General features: G+C 39.9%; 1 protein-coding gene across 3 annotated transcripts in view; it reads left to right on the forward strand.

Moving 5' to 3' along the window:
- Window positions 1-16,244, forward strand: part of MCF2L2 (MCF.2 cell line derived transforming sequence-like 2) — a 262,524-nt gene that overhangs the window by 140,814 nt on the left and 105,466 nt on the right. For all 3 annotated transcript variants that reach the window (XM_045502829.1, XM_045502827.1, XM_045502828.1), the window contains 2 exons: window positions 960-1,137; window positions 7,230-7,306. In XM_045502829.1, coding sequence (XP_045358785.1) covers window positions 960-1,137; window positions 7,230-7,306 — 255 coding nt within the window. The remainder of the gene's footprint in view (window positions 1-959; window positions 1,138-7,229; window positions 7,307-16,244) is intronic.

Below are 16,244 nucleotides of genomic sequence, written 5' to 3' on the forward strand. Positions count from 1 at the left end.
GGATGTCATCCTGGAAGCAAGGCCAGAAGAAACGTATTTTGCAGAATTTAGGCCTTGGTGAAACTCGGAGACCTCCAAGTCTTGTTTTTAGTTCTTTTGAACCTCTGTCTTAGAGCATATAGTCAGTTATGGGAATGTCTGTGGGTTTCATCTTTCCCCTGATTTTTTTTTTTCAGTTTATTTCTTTACTACTTATAGAGAAGGGGTCATACAGAATAAAATTTAAATGTTTATCCTTGGGTACTTGTGGTTCCCTTGATCCTGCCTCAGGATGTAGCCAACTCTTTCCTCCAGAACACTTCAACTCTTTTCTCCATCAGGGCTTTTATTCAGGATACACCTCTTATTTTGAAATCCTCCTGTTTAGAAAAGTGGCCTGATGCCCTTCATTCATCCTATTCCAATGATGCCCTTCATTCCACTATTTTCATTCTTTTTTCTTAAAATGTTTTATTTATTTTTGAGAAAGTGCAAGTGGGGGAGGGGCAGAGAGAGAGGGGAACAGAGAATCCCAAGCAGGATCTGTACGGACAGTAGTAAGCCTGATGTGGGGCTCAAACTCAGGAATCATGAGACCATGACGGGAAGCAAAGTTGGAAGCTTAACAGACTAAGCCACCCAGGTGCCCCTATCCTCTTCTACTATTAATGGACATGGCTTAGTGAACATTTATCTACTCAATATATATTTACTGAGCACTACTCTGTGCTGGGCAGTGTTCTAGGCATGGAGATGTGGTGGTGAAAAGGATATGATCATTGCCCATAAGGTGAGAGATTCAGACTCTTAGAAGCATAATTCCGGTGCAAGGCAAGTTGTGCAATGATTTGCATATGGATGGAGGGTCACCTGAAGGAGGTGGGGTTGGAGGAGGAGGGGAAGACAAGAGAAAGGGAATGCTTCATGTCGTCAGACTCAGTGCAGAGTGACCTGGTCATGATTTGCTTTTGTTCCTGCAGGCCAAAGCCCAGGAAGTCCTGCAGAAGCTGGGTGATGTGCAGGAAATATTTCACAAGAGGCAAATGAGTCTGATGAAACTGGCAGCCAGACAGACTCGCCCGGTGCAACCCGTGGCCCCTCATCCTGAGTCCTCCCCAAAATGGGTGTCACCGAAAACCAGCCAGCCCTCCACCTTGGGTAGGTTATTTGGAGAGGAAGCTTCGTGCCTTTATGTTTCATCAGTGCTCATGAGGGCTGAGACTGTGATTGCTTAAGATGCATAATGGCTGTTGTTTTGACAAATATTATTTAAAATAAACTACAGATGTGGAATAGTACAGGCATTGAAGACTTTATAGAGTTAGGTAAAAAAACTGAGTGCCTGGATACAAGGAGACCTCACAGTCTAGAAGAGGAATAATATACATGTGGAAACAACATCAGCATAAAATAGTCTCCATTAAGGACCTTTAAAATGCTTACAAGATTCTATTAGCAATGGAGTGGTAAAGTTTGGAAAGATAAAAACAATAGATAAGTCCTTACACCCATCCTGCATGGTCTTCATTACTATAGCTTACTAGTAAGCCTTGAGGTCAGGTAGGGTACATCTTCTAACTTTGTTCTTTTTCAAGACTATTTTGGCTGTTTTAGATTCTTTTTATTTCCATATAAATTTTATTTTTTTTAATGTTTATTTTATTTATTTTGAGAGAGAGAGAGAGAGAGAGAGCAAGCGGGTGGTGGGGGCAAAGAGAGAGGGAGAGAGAGGATCCCAAGAAGTCTCTGCACTGTCAGCACAGAGCCTGATGCAGGGCTCGAACTCACAAAACATGAGATCATGACCTGAGCCGAAATCAAGAGTCTGCCCCTTAGGGGCACCTGGGTGGCTCAGTTGGTCAAGTGTCTGACTTTGGCTCAGGTCATGATCTCACCATTCATGGTTTCGAGCCCCGCATCAGGCTCTGTTCTGACAGCTCAGAGCCTGGAGCCTGCTTCAGATTCTGTGTCTCCCTCTCTCTCTGCTCCTCCCCTGCTCATGCTCTGCCTCTCAAAGACAATGTTTAAAAAAATTTTTTTTAAAGTCTGCTACTTAACGGACTAAGCCACCCGGATGCCTCCCATTTAAGTTTTAGAAGCACGTTTCAATTTCTGCTGAGATTATGCTTGAGGTTGCACTCATTTTAGAGATCAATTTGGGGAGAACTGTTGTCTTACCAATATTGAGTCTTCCAATTCATAAATGTTGTTAACTTTCCATTTATGTAGGTCTACTTTAATTTCTCTTGGCAGTGTAGTATTTTTTTGTTTTTGTTTTTGTTTTTCGGGTGTGCTTTTTTAAAAGTTTTTATTTGGGGCGCCTGGGTGGCGCAGTCGGTTAAGCGTCCGACTTCAGCCAGGTCACGATCTCGCGGTCCGTGAGTTCAAGCCCCGCGTCGGGCTCTGGGCTGATGGCTCAGAGCCTGGAGCCTGTTTCCGATTCTGTGTCTCCCTCTCTCTCTGCCCCTCCCCCGTTCATGCTCTGTCTCTCTCTGTCCCAAAAATAAATAAATGTTGAAAAAAAAAATTAAAAAAAAAAAGTTTTTATTTAAATTCTAATTAGTTAACATAAAGCATGGTATTAGTTTCAGGTGTGCAATATAGTGATTCAACACTTCCATGTAACACTCGGTGCTCATCACAAGTGCACACCTTAATCCCCATCATGTATTTAACCCCCACGTCTCCACCTTCTCTCCTCTGATGACCATCAGTTTGTTCTCTATGGTTAAGAGTCTGTTTCTTGGTTTGCCTCCCTCTCTCTTATTTTCTTCTCCCTTTGCTCATTTATTTTGTTTCTTAAATTGCACATCTGAGTGAGATCATATGGTATTTGGCAGTATAGTAGTTTTGAGTATAGAGGTCTTAGCCATTTCATGTTTTTTTTTTAAGTGTATAGTAAATGGAACTTACCATATATAACTATCAATAAGAATATATTTCTGCATAAAATACAATCAGGTCGTCTGTGAATTGGGACATTCTGCCTCTTCTGTTTCAAACTTCATGCTTTTTTCCTTTGCCTTATTATAATGGCTAAGACCTCCAGTACAATGTTAAATAGAAGGGGTGAGAGCAGACAACCTTGTCTTTTCCCAGTATTAGAGGAAATAATTCATTTTTTACCTTAAAGTGTGATGTCAACGGTAAGTTTTTCACAGATGCCTTTTACCAAATGGAGGAAGTTCCCTTCTCTCCCTCATTTGATGAGAATTTTCATCATGAATGATTGTTGACTTTTTCAGATGCTCTTTTTGGCGCATATATTGAAGTAATCCTATAGTTTTTCTCCTTTATTTGTTAATGTGGTGGATTGCAATGATTTGTTTTCAAATATTAAAACAATTGTACATCCCTAGGATAAACTGCTCTTGGATATGATATGTATATCATTCTTTACTTCATGTATTTTGAAACTGTTATTAAGCACTTACATGTTCATAATTGTTATGTCTTCCAGATATACTGGCCCTTTTATAATTAGGAAATATCTCTCCTTCCCTCCTTTAGTAATACTCCTTGTCCTGAAGTCTATTTTGTCTGATACTAATATAGCATTCCAGTTTTCTTGTGCTTAGTGTTTGCATGATATATTTTTTCCTTTCTTCTGTTTCCTTGTTTTTAAAGTATATCTCTTATAGGCAGCATATAATTGGGTCTTGGCTTAAATTTTTTTTAGTTTATTTATTTTTGAGAGAGAGAGAGAGAGAGAGAGAGAGCATGAGCAGGAGAGGGGCAGAGAGAGAGGGAGATACAGAATCCGAAGCAGGCTCTAGGCTCTGAGCTGTCAGCACAGAGCCAGATGTAGGGCTGGAACTCCTGGACTGCAAGATCATGACCTGAGCCTAAGTCAGATGCTTAACTAACTGAGCCACCCAGACACCTGGGTCTTGACTTTTTAATACATTCTGTTAACCTCTGCCTTCTAATTGGAGTATTTAGTCCATTTTCATACAATATAATTATTGATATAGTTGGATTTAGAACTATAATTTTGTTATTTGTTGTTTATTGTCTCATTTTTTTTATTCCTTGTTCCTCCTTTCCTACTTTCTTTTGCGTTAGCAAATATTTTTAGTGTTCTGTTTTAATTCCTTTATTGGCTTTTTAGCATACCTCTTTGCATTGTTTTTCCCAGATATTTTCCTTAGAGATTATTATGTTCATTTATCACAGTCTACTTAGAGCTAATATTATAGCATCTTATGTAAAATATAGGAAATTTGCAACATTATAGCTCCATATGCTTCCTTCCATGCTCTGTGGTATATTCTTCTGTATAGTCTGTTATATTTTATATATATAGTCTTTTACATCTACTCTCTTATTCAGGCATTTCCAGTGTTCTTTTTGTTCCTTACTGTAGATCTGAATCATCATTCTGTGTCATTTCTCTCCAGGCTGAAGAACCTATAGCATTTCTTGTTGTGCAGATCTTCTGGCAACAAATCCTTTTTGTTTCTATTTATCTGAAAATTATGGGGTCTTCTGATAATTCTCCATTTAGTGTGATTTACAGTCTTCTGTCTCCTGTCACATATTCCACTTTTTAGAAGCAAGTCTTGACAACAGTTTGGTGCATTTATTTCTTGAATTTTCTGTGTGCACACACATACACACACACTCATAGACATAAATGCATATGCACACTCAATATACTTTTGCACACATCCTGCTGACACAAACAGACACTCACACACATGGAGTCATCTTTTTGGATAGCTAGAAACAGGACTTGGCTCTCCTTACCTCTCATCTAGGGCTCTTTCCCAAAACTAAATAATGCTCACTTCTATGATTTTTTTCCTCTGTCATTGTTTTAAGGGATATATGTTTGTTATAAGCAAATAAAGTGAGAATGACAGCTTGTTTCTCTTTCTTTTTCAAACATAAGATTTCATAAAAGACAGTGACCCTTCTAGGGTAAACAGACTTTGCATGTGTGAATGGATATCACTGACCTGGCAACTTGTTCATTCTGCAGAACAATTCTGCACTTTTGTTTTGGATAGTAACCACTGAGTAGGGATTCAAGCAAATCACTAATAGGATTTTCAGACACATTTGTCTGATTCCTTAGTAACTGCGTCTGTTCCAAGATAAATCATTACATTTCACAGTGTAAGGAATGCGAGGGAGCTGGAATCTTGACTGTGACTCTTGTTAGCCGGGTGCCTTGGTTACAATATTTAACTTCTCTGAAGTTTATAAGGAACGTGAAAAAGTTCTTTTGTGGCTGTAATCATAGCTAAAATTTACTGTTTACCATGATCTAAACACTTGGCATATATTAACTCATTAAGCCTCATAACAACCCTATACTGTAGGCTTTCTCATTATTTCACATTTTATAGACGAAGATGGTGAGGCACAGAGATTACTCTGATAATATGTGTCTTGGACAAGGAGTAGCAAGACTCGAATGCCGGCAGTGTGGCTCCTTGCCCCTGCCTTTAACTTGAGCACTTTACTTACATTGTTAAGGGCAGGTACTCCTCAGCCGTGGGTGCTGCCGATTATAATGTATTATGTGCTTCTAGCATCCAGTTATTATGCCTGCAATCACTCAGCTTACAGGGATCCTGCAGAGAGTGAGGAGCCCAAAGGAGTGTTCATTGTTATGAATTTTCTTCAGGGGTTATATAACCAGGAGCAGCAAAGAGTGTACTTCACTACAGATTTCAGTAATATCTGTGAAAAATCCATAGAAAGCCCAAGCGGATTCCAGTTGACTCACAGAACCTGGGGTTGGGAGGAACCTCTGGAGGCCACAGTTTACCACAGATAAGTTCACCACAGATAAGAATCAGGGCGATATATTGGGGGCATTAGATGGATGGTATTTTGGCCATAGGACCTAGAAGTGCTCAAATTCTGTCCTGGGTTAATCACATGTATCCCGTGAATTTTCCAGGGGAACTCTATACACAAGGTTGTTGACAGTGACAAGAGCTCGAAGTACCACTTATTTATTAGCCTTGTAGCCATCATCCCCAGTGCAGCCTTCTGGTAAAGCTGGGTGAGAAAGCCTCAAGGCCTAACCAGGGCTTCTCCTCCACAAGTCCCATTCTTACTGCCAAATGGCCTTGGAGCCTGAAGAAAGGATGTCTCCCAGGTGTCCAAGAGCTCTGTGGAAAGGAGGGGAGGGTGGCGGAGTGACAGAGAGAAAAGAACAAGAGCAAGATAGCCCAGTTCTGTCCTGACTGAGCTAACCGATTTTTCCCATGGTTGTCTCATCCACTAACAAATGCAGTTCCATCAGTTCTGGAATCCAACTGGTAGATTAGCAACAATTTCTGGCTGGGCAGGCATAGACATCCACTTATATAATCATAGTATGATTATGTGAGTGTGGGTGTGGGGTGGGTGTGTGTGGGTATGCATGTGGAGAGAGAGAGAGAGAGAGAGAGGGAGAAAACATTTTAAAGAAGACTATAAGGAAATATACTAAGTGGTTGTGTTTAAGTGGTAAGATTTCAGTATTTTTCAAAAATTGTCGATGATAAGCACAAATTACCTCTGTGATGAAAAAATATATATCCAATAAATGTGGTATTTGGAATTGAATCTGGTCTTTTAATCCAAAACAACATCAACTGCAATATTATACAGTACAAAGATAAATGCTAAAGCAGCAGTGCATAGAAAGATCCATCAAGGGTTTTTAAAAATGCGTTTATTTTATTTATTTTGAGAGAAAGAGAGAGAGAGTGAGCAAGCAGGGGAGGGACAGGGAGAGAGGGAGAGAGAGGATTTAAAGAGGGCTCTGTGCTGACAGCAGAGAGCCCAGTGCAGGGCTTGAACTCACGAACTGTGAGATCATGACCTGAACTGAGTCAGATGCCTAGCCGAATGAGTCAAGAATCTATAAAGTTTTAATGTCCAGGAAGACTTCATGAAGAAAGTGACCTTTTTATGGAGACTTAAAATGGGAATGATGGAAACTCTATCGTTTTTACCACATTGTATTTACTGATTTATTGTGGTTTGATGTTTCATGTGATGTTGTGTGTGACTTTTGTCTCTTTGAATCAAATGTTAAATGCCTGGGGTCAAGAACTATTTCTTTTCTGCTCTCTCCTTCACCTTCAATTTCATTTCCCACCTCACAAATCACCACGGCAGCTCAGTTAAGCTTTGTTAATCAGTTGGCCCCACACAGTCCAGGTGCTTGTCCAAGCCAGGCTATATACAGAGTTATTTATAAGCTGAGTTGACAAATTAATGGCAGGTTTTCTTTGTTTTTCTAGCTCCTCTTCAGAGAACATCTGAGGAACCTTGTACAGGGACAGTAGAAAAAGATGATAAAACTAAACTTGAAGTCAAGGTAAGATCATCTTTCTCTTTATGGATAAAAATTTCTGATATGAAAGAATATTGCTGCCGTAATTACCAATAAATCAAATTCCCCTAACCCAACCCCAAAAGATGTGTCCATAAAGGCATGTAGCACAGATTAGTGCTCTCAAGAGCTGAGGTTTTGTGGGATTTCTTTCTTCTTAACTGTGAGTAGAAAAACTGTCTGGCCATGAGTGGAATTGTTGGGAGATACTATGTTATTGAGGGAAAAGTCATTTTGTTCTTTCCTATATTCTGACTTAGTATTTAAAATTGGTAGAAGTGTGTGGTTTATGTACAAAAAAAGACAAAATTTCATAGAGCTACACATACACATGTGCATGTCTAACTGGCGAACTCTAAATAGGCTCTGTAGATTGTGCAAGCATCATGTTCTTGCTTTTAATACTATGCTCTAGTTATGGAAATATCAATATTGGAGGAATTTGGGGGAAGGGTACACGAGACTTCCCTGTATTTCTTTGCAACCTTATGTGAATCCATAATTATTTCAAAGTAAAAGTTAAGGGGAAAAAAAAAGCATGAGCTTTGCAATCAAGCAGACTTACATCTATGTAACATGACCTCTCTAAACCTTGGGTTCTCCTCTGTAAAAATGGGGATAACAACAGCTATTGTCTGAAACTAATTTTTAGCAGCAAATATTTGAAAATTGCCAAGCACTGTATAATTGTAAAGTAACATTATATTTAAATACCCGAATACAATGAATTGTGAATATATGTTGCTGCAAAAGCAGCCCTAGAAGGGGTCCCTTTTCTTTTGGCTCACTAAAAGTGAGTATCTAGCTAATGGAATGGTTCTGAAAGCAGAGGCCAGTAGACCATGGGCTCACACAGTTTGGGTCCATCATCTGTGCCTAATGTGTCTGAATATAGGACCCCACTGACCATTATGAAGTCAGGCAGAAAGCAGGTCTCAGACTTTTCTTCCTAGAAGCAAAAACAATGTAGGAAGTAGAGTTCCCAGCTGACTTTTCTTAGAAAGAGAAAGCTGCATTCTTCTGTTTAGTCATCCTTTTGTATTTGGGGCAGATTAGGACATTGCTACAGCTGTTTTGGAATCCCGTGTGGTTGGAGGAATTGCATTACCATATCTTCCAGAGTTAGGAAACCGTCTGCAGTTTCACACAGTCATGATCAGCCATTTGAAAGAGTAAATAGTAAATTAAAAAAAATTTTTTTTAATGTTTATTCAGTGTTGAAAGATAGAGCATGATCAGGGGAGGGGCAGAAAGAGGGGGAGACACAGAATCTGAAGCAGGCACCAGGCTCTGAACTGTCAGCACAGAGCCCGACACGGGGCTCGAACCCATGAATGGTGAGATCATGACCTCAGTCAAAGTTGGCCACTTAACCGATTGAGCCACCCAGGCACCCCAGCAATTTTTTTTTTAAATGGGCAACTGTAATGAGACTTCGCCAGACTGGACATCCATGAAGTCTGTGGAATTACTTAGTGACATAAAAAGGGTTTAACTGTGATCAACTTTAAAAGTGAGCATCATTCTACCCTTTTCTGTACCTGGGCTTCAGAGACTTTTATCTCTGAATGTGGCAAGTGTACCAAAGCCCAGATCCAGCCCCTGAACTCATATGCTGTTGCCATTAACACACAATGTGATTTGAACTTACCTCATAACTCTGTGATTTTCTCTGCCCATATTGAGACAACATATTTATGGCCTCACACTTTATAAAGATGCCATAGGAGTTGTGTGTACATGGAGGTTCTCGTATAAAAGAATCCAAATTAGGGTGAATTATTTCAACAATTGTGAACAATAAAAATGAGTGCTATTGTTTAATTTGTTGGGGAAGAAAAGGAAATATAGTCAGTAAGCATAAAGCACCTTTCTCAGGGAAGACCTGAAGATATTTAAGAAGAAACCATAAGCTACATTTATTATTTACTCCGATTTCATATGTTAGTAAAAATAGACAATGCAGGAACTATAGGGAAGGGGAAGAATCAGAAGCCTATAGGGTTGGAAAATGTTAAGTAGAATCCAAGAATCTCTGACCACCAGACTTTTCATTTCTTCTTTTTTGGTTGTGCTATTTATTTAATCCAGACTCCAAGCACATCCTGCCAGAAGGCTGCCCACCTTGTGTTTAGGCAGATCACCAAGAGCATAGGTACTAGGAAGCCAGCACAATTCCATTTTACAATTATCCTGGGATTTTGTTGTTGTTTTTCCTTACTGTTGCCTTGTTTGTGTATTTAATGAAGGGCTTTGCCTGCAACAATATGCATGTTAACAGTCAAGGCAGTGGAGGAAGCAGGGTAGAAACAGGCTGCCAGACTTCCTCAGTTTGGGCAAACAGAAGCTGGTCAGGCTTCTGCTTCTAAACACCAAGAGTATGAGCAGAATCTATACAGTTGTGAACAACATGAGTAGGAAGGAAGAGGATTTATGAACTAAATCCCCAAATGTTAGACTTAAAATTCAATTCAAGACCAATAAATGCAATTGGCATTTGACAAGGTAGGTAATAAAACCAGGGAAATCATCATTTCAAAATATGTAAGAAAACTAGTAGGAAAAGAAGATAGGTTAGGGAAAAAAGTTTAGGGGCGCCTGGGTGGCTCGGTTAAGCGTCTGAATTTGGCTCAGGTCATGATCTCACAGTTTGTGAGTTTGAGCCCCGCATCAGGCTCTCTGCTCTCAGCACAGAGCCTGCTTCAGATCCTCTGCCCCCCTCTCTCTTTGCCCCTTCCATGCTGGTTCTCTTTCTCTCAAAATAAATAAATAAACTTAAAAAAAAGGTTTAGATTCATGTCTGTGTTATCCATGGTTTATTAGAAGGGGGACACAGAGGTTGACTTACATCAAGAACAATCATTTCTTCATGTGTTTTGTGGCCACTGTCCAGGAGAAATGACCAAGATGGATAGCATCTGACTCTAGTGACAATTCTGACATCCTTTTGACCTTAGGCCTAGACCTCAAAGATAAAATGAAACCACAGTGCAAATTGTAACATTGTGATAAATGCCCTTCTTTGCCCTCAAGGGTAAATGCTCACAGACAAAAAAAAAAAAAAAAAAAAAAAAAAAAAGCTATAAACCAAAACTGCTTATGATGCCACTAGAGTCACTGATACTCACTACAACAAAATCATGCAACAAAATCATGATATGAATTTATCATCATCAGAAAACTCATTTCCAAAAAAGGCATTTCATCTTCTCTGGTGGGGTGATCCTTACTTTACCTCTTAAAAGGAACTAAGTTAAACTTGACAAGCTCGCTGAGGCTCTCAGGGCCATCTGGCAGCTGTGCGGCCATGTGCTAGACTTGTTAATGTGGTCTAGGAAAGCCTGTCAGTGGAGGAGATTCGCTGTGGTTGCTGGCAGTGGTGATGAGGCTAGTTCAGGTTTTTTACGTCACCAGCTGGAAGCTGAAAGCATGACTCACTGGAGCTGCTTTTATATCACAGCCTCTTTGGAGCTAGAAAGAAGCCAAAGGCTGATGAAAATTCCTTTTTCATGAATGTGAACGCTCAGGATAAAGGCAGAGAGCTACTGGCTGTGAGCACTAACAAACAATGCTCCTGGACACCTGTTAAAGGGGCTTAAAGTAGTAGAGGCCTTTTTTATTTTAACTTTTAAAAAGTTTATTTATATATTTTGAGGGAGAGAGAGCATGGGTAGGGGAGGGGCAGAGAGAATGGGAGAGAGTGAGAGAGAAAATCCTAAGCAGGCTCTGTACTATCCATCTCATGAGTTGTGAGATCATGACCTGGGCTGAAATCAAGAGTCAGGCACTTAACCAACTGAGCCACACAGGTGCCCCTAGTAGCAGAGATGCTTTTAGGCTTGCAAGCAAACAGCCTCCTTCATAAAAATTAAAGAAAAAAAAAAAAGCCAAGGCTGTAAGTTACAGAATGGAGAGATGAGGGAAGGGTTGCTAACACATTGTACTGGGTGCTGTATGTACCTGGTTTCATTACAAATTCTCAGTATCTTGAGGAAGATGATGAGGAAGGTGATGTTTCCCTTGTTTTATCCATGATGCTGTGGAGACTCTGAGAGGTTGAGTTTCCATAACGGTCACACAACCAGTAAATGGTGGAACTGGGTTTTGAAACATGCAGTTTATTTAATCTAACAGTCACTAACATCTAACTTCAGTATATTTATTTATAACCTGTTAGCTACTTAGTTTACCTAACTACCAGTTTACTTAATCTCTTATATTCTAAATTTCCTCTTCTGCAAAATGGGGATAAAGTAATCTCACAGGTGGTTGATTAAAGGAGAAATATATAACTTCAATAATAATAACAATAATAACAATAAGAATAAGAATACGGGGTGCTTGGGTGGCTCAGTCGGTTGGGTGTCCACCTTTGGCTCAGGTCATCATCTCATGGTTCGTGGGTTCGAGCTCTATGTTCGGGGTTTGTGGGTTAGGGCTGTTAGCTCAGCCTGGAGCCTGCTTCAGATTCTGTGTCTCCCTCTCTGTCTGTCCCTCCCCCACTTGTTCTCTCTCTCACTTTCAAAAATAAATAAATAAACATTTAAAAAAATAATAGTGATAATAATGTCAACAAAATAAAAATAGAAAATTTTTAAAAATGAGAAATATATGGAAAGTATTTATTAGCATTATGCCTGACATATAGCAGGGTCTTGGTAATTTTAGTTTCCCACTTAATCCCATATTTATAAATAGCATATTCTGTGTAAAAGATGAAAAGAAGCTGAAGGAAGGTCAGATTCAGGTCTTAAATGGAATAGCTTCTCCTAATCTTGAATGTATACCGTTTTGCTCAATGATAGCAGATCAGGCCCCAATTCTGTTCCTTGCTTTCTCACGCCCAGAGTTGTCATTTACCTTTCTGATTCTCAACAGGAGAACTGTATGAACTTATAAGCTCATTTCAGTATTCATCCTCTATGATGTTCAAAGTTTAGTCATTCAGAGAATCCACCGAATCCTTGAGGCAGCCCCCAACCAAGCTTTCTGAAGAATTTCTAGAACCAAGGTTGTCAAAGTTTCCTATGTATTGCAGCCCTGAGAAGCTTATTAATAATGCAGATTCTCAAGCTCTACCCTCAGAGATTCTGATTCAGTAGGGCTAGAAAGAAAACAAAATGAAAATTTATTTATTTATTTTGAGAGAGAGAGTGAGAGAAAATATGAGTGGGGGAGGGGCAGAAGAGAGGGAGAGAGAGAGAGTCCCAAGCAGGCTCTGTGCTGTCGGCACAAAGCCCAATGTGGGGCTCCATCCCACAAATCATGATATCATGATCTGAGATGAAATCAAGAGTTGGAAACTTAACCTACTGAGTGCCCCCAGGAATCTGAAGTTTTAACTTTTAAATTAAAAAAAATTTTTAATTTGGTAACTAGAATGCAGGTGGTATAAAGATTGCATTTTTGGGTCACACTGACTTAGAAGCTATATTTATAGGTCATGAAGACTTGGGTTAAAGAAGAACTCATTAAGGTGGATATGGATCTCTTAGGCTAATATAGAGTCCAATACTTAGTGAAGTGAAGGCATGATTATATTAATCTATGAGAATGTATTTTCACTGAGAGAGCTATATGACAAAGAAGATAATAACAGTGAAGGCCACTGTTGACTTTGCTCTTTGACAAATAAAAAACTGAGATGACTAAAATATTTGATTGGTCCAATCTGGGCATCCTATTCAACTTCATTTAATAGATCTCAAAGCAATTGCTATAGGTCGTATGGAAATAATTCTAACATTGGGGCCTAAACTTAAGCAACTTACAACTTTCATGAAGGAAATAACGTATTTCCAGTAATTTATAATGTAGACTAAAATGGCATACCTCCAGGAAAAGGAATATAACATGTTAGATGGCAGAAGACACAACAGTTCATAATTAGGAGATTGGGGATATTTTTACAGAGGAGATGGCATTTGAATTTAACTTTGAAAAATAAATACAACTTTGAAAGGTGGATAAGATGGAGAAGGGAAGCAAAGATGGGGAAGGATATAAAGTGTCAGAAGTCTGAAGAGGCATAGGCTTTTCTGGGAGTGGTTTGAGAAAGATAGACAGGTAGACGAAAACAGGTTGCTGAAGGCTTTGGTTAGGAGTTGTTGCCAGGAAGGGCACCTATGTATTAGAAAGATGACTCTGGTATGACAATGAAGAGTACACTGGAAGGCGGGCAGGCAGACCAGCTGCCAGCAGCTGTTACAGTCTAGATGAGACTCTAATGTTGAGAGCCTGCTAATGACAGAGAAAAGGAGATGGGCAGAGCTTATATCTGTCAATCTAGATATTCTTCCCAGTGCCTAGAATACACTAGACTGTCAGAGAAAGTGTGATGTATGGAGGAGTAGATCAAAGCAGAGAAGAAAGAGAAGAGATTATTTAATAGACAGGGAAAAGAAAGAAGATATTGAAAATACTTTGGGGTTTCCATCTTGGATTCCTCATTGGATGAATTTGTTGACTAATATAGAGCACTCAGAAGGAACAGTAGGAAGTGAGGACTTATGAAGGCTGAGTCCAACATCTGTAGGGTTTTATAGATCTGCAACAGCAACCCACGCCTTTTCTTTCTATTAGCTGTAGCCCATCCCCCTTCCCACCAATAAGAGTCAACCAACTGGCCTTAAAGTTATGTGGAAATTATTTGTGAACTAGGTTAGGGACCAAAGATTGGTCTAATAAAGCACTTTACAAACTTTTGGTTTTATTTGTGAGTTAAGATTTACAGACATATACAAATTAAGTTACCCTGACATTTATGCATTGAGGTTAAAATCACATGAAATCAAACAGCTTGAGGGGTGCCTGGGTGGCTCAGTCAGTTAAGCGCCCCACTCTTGATTTTGCCCAACTCTTGATTTCCACTCAGTTCATGATCTCACAGCTCATGAGATCAAGTCCCACGCTGGGCTCTGTGCTAACAGTGAAGAGCCTGCTTGGGATTCTTTCTCTTCCTCTATGTCTGCCTCTCACCCATTCTCATGCACACGTATTCTCTCTCCCTCAAAATAAATAAACCTTAAAAAAAATTAAAAAGAAACAGCTTGAGAAAATTCAGGATATATGGGCAACTTCTTTTCAATGTCCTTGACACACTTATTTCCTTCACATTTTCTCGGTTTGGGAATGGAAGAAAGGTATCTTGCAACATGTTTCTCAATTTCTGGATATTTTAAACAGAACTACAGACTTGTAAATCATTGTTAAAACAATGTTACAGTTTTTTAAGAAGACACTCTTCCCATAAACAAAATACTATACACATTGTTTAGCTTTAGTCCATCCTTTAAAAACCAATTTAACCATTGAGAACATTGAACTAATTACTAACAAAACTAGCTGGGAAATTCAAGATCTTAGATAAAAGAGATTCTGGAAAATTTTTGAAATAGGAGAAGTTTGCTTTTGGGACCCATTCCCCTATCTTTTTCTAATCATTTCCCATTTCCACAAAGCCTCAGGACTACTCATGCATGTCTCCTCAAGCCTGCCCTTCTCCAAAGGGCATTAGTCTATAAAATGTGCTAAAACCTTCCTCTCCTCTCCTCTCCCTCTTGGAAGCCCCCTCCCAATGTAGCTGATCTGGACTAGAGGCAGGAGAATATCTGAATGAGGTAGTTCATAGCAATGCATGGATGATGAGTGACTGACAGTTCCTTGACTCTTCTGGAAATACTTGCCATTAAAAAAAAAAAAAAAAAAGACTGCCCTGACTGCCCTATTATCCAAAGGCAGTGAGTGGCTTCTTCAGGCAATGAAGAGTAGGAAGATGTGCTGGAAAAGGTCAGTGAGATAGAGCAAACAGGGCAGACAAGCCAGCTAGAAATCTGTTCCCAGGATAGATCTCTAAGTGGTTCCTGTTTTTCAAAAGTTCTTCCTATTCTCTATGTCAGAACCTACTGAATCTGGGGAAAAAAAAAAAGACAGGTTCACCTTTTCCCCAGCAGTTCCAGCAATGGAGAGGAAAAGGCATAGCTATCCCTTCCAAAGGCTAACATTTTTCTCTCTGGGACTTTGTCTGTAAGACCACCCTGGACTGAGGCTGGAAGTTGAATGGCCTTTGGAGAGTTTTCCTTTTTCTTTTTTCCCCACTGTCCTCCCCCTACAGCCTACCATTGTATCATTTTTCAATAATTCTTTTTTTTTTATTTTTTTTAATGTTTATTTATTTTTGAGACAGTGAGAGACAGAGCATGAATGGGGGAGCGTCAGAGAGAGAGGGAGACACAGAATCTAAAGCAGGCTCCAGGCTCTGAGCTGTCAGCACAGAGCCCGACGTGGGGCTCGAACTCACTGACTGTGAGATCATGACCTGAGCCGAAGTCGGACGCTTAACTGACTGAGCCACCCAGGCGCCCCCATTTTTCAATAATTCTTACTTGTCCTACCTCTTCATTGATTTTCTCTGGTTTTCATAATTAATTTGTAATGCTGTAAAATGGTTAACTATAAATACTTCTTGTAATGATCACTGTTTATGTTTAAACGAAGAGGGTGGTTCAGCCCCTTTACTGCCTTATTTTTTTCTCACACTGAAGTCAAGAAGCTTCTCTCTCTCTCTCTCTCTCTCTCTCTTTCATGTTGGGAGCCCAAGCAGGTCCAAACTCTTGACCCTGAGATCAAGACCAGAGCTGAGATCAAGAGTCAGATGCTTAACGGACTGAGCCACCAGAGTAGCTTCTCTTTTTAAGAAATGTGATAATATAAAAAACAATACTTTCACCTTGAGTTACCAGATAGCATCGCTTTTAAAAAGTTGGAACGGGGGCGCCTGGGTGGCGCAGTCTGTTAAGCGTCAGACTTCAGCCAGGTCACGATCTCACGGTCCGTGAGTTCGAGCCCCGCGTCGGGCTCTGGGCTGATGGCTCAGAGCCTGGAGCCTGTTTCCGATTCTGTGTCTCCCTCTCTCTCTGCCCCT

This window comes from Leopardus geoffroyi, chromosome C2 (genome assembly GCF_018350155.1).
Source record: "Leopardus geoffroyi isolate Oge1 chromosome C2, O.geoffroyi_Oge1_pat1.0, whole genome shotgun sequence".
NCBI lineage: Eukaryota > Metazoa > Chordata > Mammalia > Carnivora > Felidae > Leopardus > Leopardus geoffroyi.